At 32.4% G+C, this 11553-nt stretch overlaps 2 protein-coding genes across 2 annotated transcripts; both read right to left on the bottom strand.

The window, feature by feature from the left end:
- Positions 1-2428: 2428 nt before the first annotated feature.
- On the bottom strand, positions 2429-6105 carry LOC145091848 (protein NDL2-like). The gene is made up of 10 exons (XM_079029663.1): positions 5964-6105; positions 4287-4386; positions 4082-4185; positions 3900-3997; positions 3736-3796; positions 3565-3651; positions 3408-3485; positions 3282-3320; positions 3146-3201; positions 2429-3047 (listed from the first exon to the last, which is right to left on the bottom strand). The coding sequence occupies exons 1-10, from the start codon at positions 6030-6032 to the stop codon at positions 2681-2683; spliced, it is 1059 nt and encodes a 352-aa protein (XP_078885789.1). The 5' UTR covers positions 6033-6105; the 3' UTR covers positions 2429-2680.
- Positions 6106-8262: 2157 nt separating this feature from the next.
- LOC145091847 (SNF2 domain protein) lies at positions 8263-10713 on the bottom strand. The gene is made up of 5 exons (XM_079029662.1): positions 9698-10713; positions 9501-9553; positions 9252-9415; positions 8993-9138; positions 8263-8773 (listed from the first exon to the last, which is right to left on the bottom strand). The coding sequence occupies exons 1-5, from the start codon at positions 10467-10469 to the stop codon at positions 8454-8456; spliced, it is 1455 nt and encodes a 484-aa protein (XP_078885788.1). The 5' UTR covers positions 10470-10713; the 3' UTR covers positions 8263-8453.
- Between the last annotated feature and the right edge of the window lie 840 nt (positions 10714-11553).

The raw sequence follows: 11553 nt of genomic DNA, 5'->3' as shown, positions 1-11553 counted from the left end.
AAAGACAAAGCATGGAGGTTGAAAAAGCAACCTCCATCTTATTTTAATATTTTGGTCATACCTTTAATTATAATAAAGATTCTTCAATTTTTATAAACTCAAAGTTTATAAAATATAATATCCGTCTTTAGGTAAAAGACAAAAGAATTCAACTAGTCCAAAAGGTTGTGCATGACTTATTAATTCATACCATATGAACTAATAACTAGTTATACTATTTTATAATTATTATTTTCACAAAACAATAATTATTCCTTAATTAAATATAAGAATTGATATTATTTATCAATAATCATATTAATAATAAATATACAAAATGTGCCAACTTGATAAAGATGTGACCCTATAGGATCATATATTATTAGCAATATCACTCCATAATGATTTTTGGGGGTACAGATTCAACACTAATGTCTTCCTAGTGAAATCATATCTTATCTACTTCAAACACTCTTCAATTTCACGTTTATTCACCTCAAAATCGCCATAACTCTCATACTCCCCCTCTCAAGGTTTCAAGCTCAAATGGCGTAGGGGAGAGACGACCAGTCTTCTTAAGTTATGCACATTGACATCTAACCTCTTAACTTCTTATTTTCACAATTTGACCACTAATGGTTACAAACGAGTCATTCGTTTTATATATATATATATATATATATATATATATATATATATATATATATATATATATATATATATATATATATATATATATATATATATATAGACCATTCTCTAGCAATGTTTCTTACATTTATGGTCCTCGACTAAGTTAGTTGGTTAAAGCTTGGTCATTCACTAGTTTTTTGTGCTCGATTCTATTGCTCAAGATGTCCCACATGATACCTTATGGAGTTAGCATAAGTGGTTCGTAGGACTAAGGAGTTAGCTACTTATCAGGTGACAGGAAAACTAGACCCAACTAAATGAAGGAAGAAAGAGATACCAATTTAGTCTTAGCTTTCTTATTTGACTAATATAATTTTTTATTTAAATTAAAATTAAATTTAAAATTCATAAGTTATCAAATATTTATTATTATTATTAATATTATTAGTTGATTATTTTATTTATTTGTTTGTTTGTTTAGTTTATTTATTTTATAAAATTAAAAATTTGTCATAATCTATATCTATATCTATACAATAATATAAAAAATAATTTTTTTTCTTTCACTATATGCTTTTGAAACCCTCAAACTTTTTATATTTCAATCTAATTTATGTTTTATTAATTTACTTGTGTTATTATTTATTAAATATCAAATATTGTCATATTAATGGTATATATTTTTGAAATATCAATATAAATACTTAAAAATATTAATTTAAATATCATATTAAATCCAAAATATAAATTAAAGTATCAAATAGAAATAGAATTATTCAAATACTATTTTTTTAAGTTTAATATATATATATATATATATATATATATATATATATATATATATATATATATATATATATATATATATATATATATATATATCGAATTATCTAAAAATAACCAAAACTATTTTTTTATAATAATTGAAAAAAATTTCAAATACATGGTTTTTAAATCATACATTAAATAATAATATTAGTTAAAAATAATATAACCTTATAAATTACATTACGTCACATTACAAAAAATATATATTAAATAAGTAATTTCTAAATTAGTTAATCATACCGTTAAAAGTAACATTAAATTGAGATATTTAGTTTTATTCACATGTCGGTTGCGAGTAGTGACTATAACAAATTAGTGTAAGAAACTATTATTACATGACTGGTATTAATAAAATAATTACTTTCAATATGCATTCATTAAATTTCAATGACATAATTTTATTCTGTTGCGTAGATATTATCTAGTTTAAATATGTTACACGAGTTATTCATTTGGGTCACAAAATTCCAAGTAACACTCTAAAAAAAATGCAAACTAAGATAATAGTATTGTTGTTCATCATCGTATTTGTAATTCCGAGTTTTCTGGGTGAGAATAAGATGAAATAACGAAAGACCAAAAAAATTGTAGATATAAGTATGTAAAGATGAAGATGATTTGTTCTTCCCCTCCTTCGCCACAAATATGTTTATTTTATGGATATTGTGATGGATGCCCACCTAAGATGACAATGATTAATTTTGTTTAGATTTCAATTTGTTTTTGTTTCAAGTTTGTCACGGTTTTCTACATGGTTTAAGTCAAGTTCACGAACCCTCTCTTCAATGGCGTTCATCTTCATGATAGGGATTTACATCGAAAAAACCCAAACCAAAGCCAAAAATCCACAGAAAAATCAAAGACAACAAATTTTCAGAAACAAATATTGTTGAATTGTTGGTTGATTTCGAAAAAAAAAAATTTCTTTTTTGTGGGGAGGGAGTTCTTCATTAATATGATTATTAAAAAGTTGAGACTATATACGAAATTAAAAACCTAAAACATATAATAAATCGAAGTTTTAAAATTGAAATTGAACCCCTAGAGTCTAGACCCATCTCTTTAAGATTGGGCCCGGTATGAGGTATCCACACCACACGTCCACACTCCACACGTATTAATCATTTTTTGTAGTTTTGCAGATTTGGTCGGATTCTTTTTTCTTCCGATCAACTTACCTGTGTACTAGAATTTGAATTTCCTATCTACATCCCTCTCTATTAAGTATTAACATTACCTTTCAGTTTGACCCGGGAGGAAGTCGGGTTTTAATCGGTTTTAACTTCAAACCCATGCTTTCCGGCTTATAAAGCTCCGGCGAGATCGAAGTCGGACTCAACGGGCTTCTAGGACTTATATTCAACTCCATTGCCATTGGTCTGTAAAATCCATACCCCATCAAAAAATATTCCAACGCCATCAACATCGCCTCCGGTTGCTCCTCCGTCACCACCGACCCACATCTTCCGATCTCCACCAGAGCACTGAATCGTCTATCTAGCTTCGAAGCCATATGAACAGACTCCGAATGGAACGCCGAATTCTCTCCGACCAAGATCAGACATCGACACTGCAGCCGTTTCAGCCCCTCCGTAATATCCGCTCGCCTGAACCAACATAACAAAATCAAAACTTCATTTCACGTTTCATTAACTCAAGCAACAACAACGCCTTACGAAAAGCAATTTCAATTTTAGTATTTTACCCGTTAAGAGCTTCGAGAATTCGCAAAACGTCGAGACTCTGCATCTCATCCAGCGACTGTAGTACAAAAGCGGTGTAAATTTTCTAAACCTAATTTTACACGCGTTAAATTAAAGAAGAAGAAATGGTAATCTTACTCTTCTACATGAATCAACCATGTCCGATTCACGAACTTCCTGTCGTTAGTTAAACGAATAATTTATTTTGTGAAATTGGCATATGATATGAAATTATGAACATAAAGGGAGAAGATTTTTTTGTACCTTGCTGAAATAACGTGTCAACAATAATTCTTTTACTAGACCACACATTCCATAATAGTATAGTACGTTCGACATAACCTGAAAAGGAAAAGAATCCATTTATTTTTGTCTCAACTCATTCAACATGGGGTTGGAATGAAAATATTACGAAACTAACCTTGTTAGACAACCATTCTGACCAAGAAGGTGCTTTGCATAGAGGAGAAATAAGTATAAGACCAGCTACACGAGGTGTATACTTTATCTGTTCCCCATGAAACATAAATAAATAAATAAATAAATATTAATGGATTAAATGATCGTATAAAATATTAAGTAGGAGTCTTACAGCAAACAGGGTGAGTACATAAGCACCGGCTGTTACCCCCAAGCACATAACTGCACCAAGTCTGGAGGCCGGAACAACAATTAATTCAGACGTCTATTCAACTTTTTCAAACTCAACAGTCAGTCATGAGTTTATAAAAAGGGAATAGATAAAAATATAATTACCCAAAGTAATCAAGAACCTCAGCCACCTGGTCTGCCAAGTCATCAGCAGATAATGCCAGATCATCATCATCATATGACATGGCAGAAGCAGCTCCCAACTGCAAAACAGCAAAAACTTTATCTATGTCAAATTGTAAGTTGAAGGTATAAAACAATAAATGATGAAGTTAGGGATTACTGACCTCATGGCCATGGCCAGGTGGACTGATGTGGTAAATGCAGAAATTATGAAGCAGTAAAGAAAATGCTTCTGGGCATAGGAACAAGCCTTGGAAACAGGACATATCTGCACACAATTAAAAACATAACGCATACTCTTATTAGTTAATGCTAAAATTCTTTTTTTTAAAAAAAAAACATTTTTAGTGATTTAAGTGCTTCACTTACAATTTAAAGCTAAATCAGGATATGTAATCAGAGCTGGCTTATCAGGGTCCCCCAAGATGGCAACAGAAATAAATCCAGTGGCAGTTTCGACAATGTGCTCCTGGTGTGGTGGATGCATTAATTAAGGAAACTATTAATTTACATAAAGACAACTAACTATTTTGGTCAAAAAGGAAAGATTTTACCACTCTAACACTTTATAAGGATCATCCTACTTTTTATACTAAGTAATTGATTCCATGAGTGTAGATTTAACTTTTAAGCACACTCACACAAGGGTAACAATTACTATTTAATAGACAAAAGCTCTCATAAAGATGAATGGGAATATATGGGAGTAGACAATGATGATTTTTTTTTTTAAAGAAATTGATATAAAGAATGATCATTTGATCTAAAATTTTCTGACACATTCCCTTTTACCTGCTTCATGTCAATGTTTACAAGAATGTTTCTTTGATTCCTTACAGAATTCAAAACCAGCTTCTTTATAAGAGAATCCTCCCTTCAATATGTTTTATTTCCCAAAAATCTACACTGTGATTTGGTTCATATTTAACAAGTTTACAGATAAAGTAAGAAGCTGTTTAGATCTTGCTTGATTAGACAATACCTACCATACCAATTACCAAACACTTAAAAGTTACTGAACCTTTTCTAATAAAATAACCAAAAAGAGCGCAAAATGTTTGAAGTGAAATAAAAGCTTCTGATAGTACCCCCCTCCCAATAAAAAATTATATCACCCCCACAAAAAGGGATAAAGAATCCAAAATATTTTTGTACAGTTGGTCGTCAATTACAAAAAAGGGAAGGGGAATCATCGTGTAAATAAACAGACGAGTTAAGAACAGAAGGTAATTAACAAGAAGGGAACACAATTAATTAAGTTTTAAGTTTTAACGCCTCTCCACAATTCTAATTACATTGTATAAAAAGGAGACAGCTTATATCAAATATTAATTACAACTAAAACTTAAGCCTCATGCCAGTAGAGCTGTAAAGAAAAAAATAAGACAACACAAAGGCAACAAACTCTTTTCTTTTTATAGTTTGGTGATATTGACACATAAATTAGAATATCACGGGTTAACTATAAGATGCATTTATTTTATTAACTCGTTATATGTACTATAAGATCAGTTATTTTGCTACTCTTGTGGATATAGTCATATATATAGACTTGTATATACACATATACGCATCCTGTATGATAAATATTTGTAGAATTCATGCATCCGGCACTCGTCTCACACCTATATTTATTAGTCTTACTTCTTAATTCAAAAGATTTGAGCCCATTGTTCCACCATGTTTTAAACCTAAATTATCCACTCATCTCCAGTTCCTTTCAAGTAGCTATTCGACATGAATCATATTTGCAACAATTCTGTATCACTTTGGAAAAACTCGTCCTATACAAATAACGGATCATAAGTCATAACTAATTGATTTCGAGATCAAATCCCAACAGATTGAACAGATGCCTAGAAATGTAGTATCCACTTTTTGCAATCAATCAATGAAAACCATGGCTGGATATTATTCAATGATAATCGGTGGATAAGTAAGCAAATAAAAACCTTAACAATTAAACTACCATAAATCAGAATACACATACATAAATGTGGCAATTCCTCGATGTATACATGTAAACGGTGAAATGTATCTTCTAACCTTTCCACCAGGAGAGCTTGTGTCCATGTCAATGGCGACAGAATCGCTTGAATCCGCCATTATTGGCATCAATTTGTTTATATACGAATCTACGTTTTTGGCTCTCTATATCTGAGTAGCGAAGTGTGTGATTTTCTCTCTCTCTATCTATATATAGGGAGCGAGCCTCGTTATGTGTATGTATGCGTATCATACCCAAATGGCAATTTTGGCCCCTATAGTTTGTATATATTTTCGTTATGCCCACAATTGTATTCTTTCCATATCAATATATGTTGTTCCAAAAATTTCAAAGTATATATGAATATGTGAAGTTCATCTTTGAAGAAAGAGATAGAGAGAGGGGATGCCAAAACTAATGGGTATATGAAAGAATTACTCTATCGAAAATATCAAATGACTTGATTGTAAAAAAATATGTAGGTTCTAGTTTAATTTTCATATAAACTTAATTTTATGGGGGTTAGAACTCATACAATTTTAAAAATAAACACTTTAAATTGATTACCACTATGAAATTTTGCTAAAAACTCGAAAAAATATTAAGAATAATGGGTCAATTTATTTAAAATTATAATGTGAAGTGTAGAACAAAATGGTAAACTGCACCATTTGAACACACATCAACCTGCTTCAAGGTCCACGTGGAAGAAAAATCAAAGAACATTAGCAATATTTTGGTGTGACATGGTTTGAACCGTAGACTTTCTATGTATAATGTATATGAGTTTCGGATGAAAATCAAATAGCCAAACAAATTGAGTTGGCTCGACTCGAGCTTGCCAAACACAGTAGATTCAAACTTAGTTTGGGTGGTTATTAATGAAGTAATATTTACACACCAAGCTTTTCTACAAGTCACCTCATGAGTACTCACAAAATCAATTTGTTTTTGTTTAACTAGTTTTTTTAAATCTTAAATATAAATATTGAACTTGTTAAATTTTTTGTTTGTTGCATGAACATAGAGAATATTTTAGAGGGGAATAAGGTTAAAATAGTTAAGCGTTACAAGAATATCAAGTTAATCATTGTACTTACCATATTGTTGCATCCGGAATTTTAAAACATAAAAGATGTACTCATTTGATAATGAAGAGTCTTAACATGAAAAAGGGGGTGATGAAACTTCATGAAGGGTCACGTCATTTTCTTCTTTAGGTCATTATGTTCATGTGTTCTTATTATCGGACAATCATGTGTCAGTAGTCTTTCGTCAATCTCAAATGAAAGGAATTTAACATAATACCACATGTATTTGAAGATTTTCCCCGTGTTCTTGTTTTTATTCTTTCGCTACAAATTAGTTATGTAATGTTAATATAAATAGATTAATATTATAAAAAAATGAAACGCTTGATATGAAATAATAGTATAAGTAAAGGATTATTTAAAATTTTTACTCGATTATCTAACTGTATAATATGAAATCAGAGTGATCATTTTATCGATTTTGCCAAAAAAACGAGATAATGGCTAAAAAAAAGTAGATTTAAACTATAGTGAGCAAAATGAAAAAGGAAAACAATGAGGTCGAAAGTGTAAATAACCTCAAGAGCCCATTTTGCGACCGACGCTCTTGTATTTATGTACAGATCACGAGTGGGGACTGGCCCACACCTCCTCTCTCTATCTTCTAATTTAATAATTAACCAAATAGCATGGTTAATATCTAACCAGAGTTAGATACCGACATTTTTTTTCATTTCTTTTTCCGCAATTTACTCTTAATAGCTCCAATTTCTGATATTTGATCATTTTATATAAAATATATTTTTATGAGTTTATTGGTTTTTATCAATATATATATATATATATATATATATATATACAATCGATAAGGAATCTAGTTGCCTTAAAAATATTTATTTGTCGGTAATTGGGTTACTTTACAATCATAAATTTGAATATATATCCTTAAACGTTGAATTTAAAAACATATTTCGTAAAATAAAGCTTATTAAAAGAGAATGATTTCTTTATTAATACAATATGATTCTTCTTCACAATAGTATCGCCATCTGATTTCCTACTTTATATTCATGTATGCAATTGCAAACTAGACAATGCACAATGATTCTCTCAATAATAACGTTTAACTTAATCACCGAAAAGCACTTTCAAGATGAAAAAAGTTCACCCTATCTTAGATATTTCAGCAATTAATTGAAAAAATAAATAGAAAACTTTACCCAACAAAAACGTACCCATTTTTTTTGCTTCATTAATGTTATCCAAGCATGGTTGAATAATAACATCATTGCTCTTAACTTATTTGGTGTAGTCACAAGAACAGCCATTCTACCATCAAAACTTCAATATCAATATATCATATAATATGAACGCTCCAATTCAATTGGGTTGCTTTTTTTCAACACTCACAAAGTCAGGAACTACTAACTGAACCTATTAATTTTACTTGAACTAAAAATTCTGAATTAATAAACATTTTTAGCAGCACATTGTACAACTACCAATGCCGTGGTCACCTCACCGGACCATATCCACCATCTCCTGATCGGAAACCGCGTTTCCGACTTCATTTTTACTACGGAATCCGCCATCGCCCTGATTCTCATGACAACACTTTATGACCTTAATCTGCTTTTGTACCTCACACTCGAACCCCATGGTATCGCGTTTTCTTCTCCCATTGATCTGTATGGGTGCATCCTCAATCATACTATCTCCATCTTTGACTCCATTGTTGATTCCCATTGACTTTTTGTCCTTTAAAGTTTTCTCATGTAATCCCGAGATGCTGTAATCGCATATTTTAAGCCCTTGCTTTTCCAATACCAGCAGCCAACCTGCATTTGTGAATCAGACTGCCACTGAGACTAATGTCAATGAGACAAAATTACAGGACATGACACCACGACAAGACAGACGACTTTTTAGTTTTTAGTTTTTAACTTTTTATTGTGTTTCGCGTGCATTGGAATGAAATTGAGACCAATGTCAATGGGACAAAAGACGTGAATGCCCTTGTCTTTATGTGGGAATGCAAGTTATAAAAAGTAATGTACCAATAAGGTCCTTGGGGGAGGAAATATCAGGTGTGGTTGGTTTCATATTTGTCCCACTAGTGACCCATGAAATTATCTGTAGTGGGAGCTGAGATGCTGAAAAGCCATTCATATAACAACCGACTCCAGCATGGTCACCATTTTCACTGCAACCAAAAAACACAAAAAAAGGTACATCTTCCAAATATATCTATATGCAATGATGGAACAACATGATCACTGTATTTGCTGTTCTACAAATACAATAACTATGGCTCACCTTGCAAACTGCAATGCAGAGTTTGTGAGAAACAACCAAAGGATGGCTATGTCTTTGTACTGAACATCTGAAAGCCATGAGGAAGTATCATAATTGAGAAAAGACCCCAAATCCAATGCAACATCAAAAAGCAGTTTCTTGAGGAGGAGTTCATCTGTTGAAGACTGTAAGAACATGTCAGGATACTTATCTTTTAGAGAGTATAGTATCAGTATGACTGTATAAGTTGATGTATAAAAAAAAACTAACCAATAGCTCGGCTACAGGCAAATTTGGTTCCAATAGCAGTTTGAAAAGCATAACTGAGAGCAGATAGAAAAGATGAAAAAAACTATTACCATGGGAATGATTTGTAAAACTTTGGAACCCATTAGTAAGGTAACAGTGGTTTGCAAGTTTGTGCATATGTTCTCATAAATCTTGTAAAGGATCATGTAAAATCTCACCTAAAAAGGTTGGATTCTTCTTGAACCCCTTGATAATCTGAGCAGCGTAACTTTTGACATCCTTGTGCAATTCCTTCCGGGAAGCTTCTGAATCAAACATTAGACACAACCTCAACAGAAAGGACTCGATCATAACAATCCCAGCAAGGTAAGCCGTTCCACTATCCTCATTAATTCCCTGGCGAATATCTTCAGTTGAAAGAGGGAAAAACAACTGCAGACCATCTACGCGACCTTGATTCTCATTAACCTGATCAGCGATCCAGATTGGCACTAGGCTAACCCAACTCACACTTGATTTAAAACCCCTAACCTCTTGTTCTACCAAATCATTATTGCAACACAAAATTATGTGACTAACTACTGCATCCACTAAACCCTCGATCTCGGCCTTACAGCTAGAAATCAGAAATTTTAAGTTAACTAATTGGTATAGAACTGGGGCGAGAAGAGACACCTGCGTCAAGTAACTGCTATCAGAGGGAATCCGAAAGGAAACAAGGGAGTGAAACAAGTCCTTAAGAGACAGCAAAAAATTATGTGGATCTCTTAAGTTGGATGATTTAGCGGTTTGAAATGTGAGTGCAGAATAAAACCAGATGAATTCAAGCGGTGGGTCTGTCATCGTCTGGGTCAAACGGAAGAAAATGGAACCGAGTTCTGAAAAATCGGTTCTGCCTTTCTGAAACTCAACTAGAAAGTGGTAGATTGATTCGTTTAACATTGGTTCTAAATTTTCAAGCAATGGTGAATTGAGGGTTTGCAACTTCATGCTATAAATAGAAGGATCAGACAGCGACGAAGTAAAATCTGTAAGAACTGGACTTTAATTATGTAACTACAACTAAATTGTGAAAATTGCAGAAGTTTGAGCTCGATAGTTATGGCAAAACGAGTTGCTAAAACCCTAATATGGCAAGAACCAGGAACGAGGGAAGTTTTGGGGCTTTTCCCCAACGGACGGAATTTGAATTGTTTACAAAGTTCTTCTTGCATTAATTCCTACGATACATAAAAATCGAATTTAAAGTTACAAGAAAGTAAAAAATATTTTTATGGTTGTAAGGCTATATGGTATCGTAACGGCATTACAGGCGGTATCCGAAGTGTCACATTTTACCGCCGGTGAATAACGGGCCGTGAGGTCGTTTTTGCCGCAGGTGAAATACCGACGGTGGCTTTCTACTTGGTGTAAAGATTTGAAATTTTGACCGTTTGTGGGAAGGGAACGTCGCCAAGCGGTCGGCAACGACTATTTGGCAAAAAAAAATTTTTTTTTTTTTAAAAATCTAATATATATACAAATCATTTTTCCAAAATTTAACCACACTCTACGCTTTCAACAAACATTTTTCATTGAAAATGTATTCTAACAATTCAAACCAAAATATTAACAACTTTTTTGCACTTTTCGGCTCCGATCCGTCATCACCACCATCTTACCGACCCCAAATGGATGGTGTTCCTAGCTATTATTCACAATTTCAAATGCCTCAACAATTCTATTTTCAATCTCAACCCCAAGCTCAACCATCTCAAACCCAATTTCCATCTCAACCGCCATTCACACCTTCAACCAAAAGTGTTTCTGATTCCGAACACGAAGAACAACAACAAAAAGAAAGGGAAGACTGATTCGAGAAGATTGACACAAGAAGAAGAAGTTGAGTTAGTAAAGGCATGGGTCGACATATCTGAAGATGGTGACACGGGAAAGGGTCAAAATCATGATCAATTTTGGTTACGTATCACAAAATGATTTTGTAAAGGAGTGCGTCGAAATCCAAATAGAATCTTATGAATAAGCGCGTCACACATTGGAATGAAATTTACACAAACTTTAAAAAGCAATGGGC

This window comes from Lactuca serriola, chromosome 3 (genome assembly GCF_051521515.1).
Source record: "Lactuca serriola cultivar US96UC23 chromosome 3, Lser_US96UC23_V15, whole genome shotgun sequence".
Classification (NCBI taxonomy): domain Eukaryota; kingdom Viridiplantae; phylum Streptophyta; class Magnoliopsida; order Asterales; family Asteraceae; genus Lactuca; species Lactuca serriola.
Note: the sequence above shows the minus strand (reverse complement) of the source record. Positions and strands in the feature narration are given on the sequence as shown.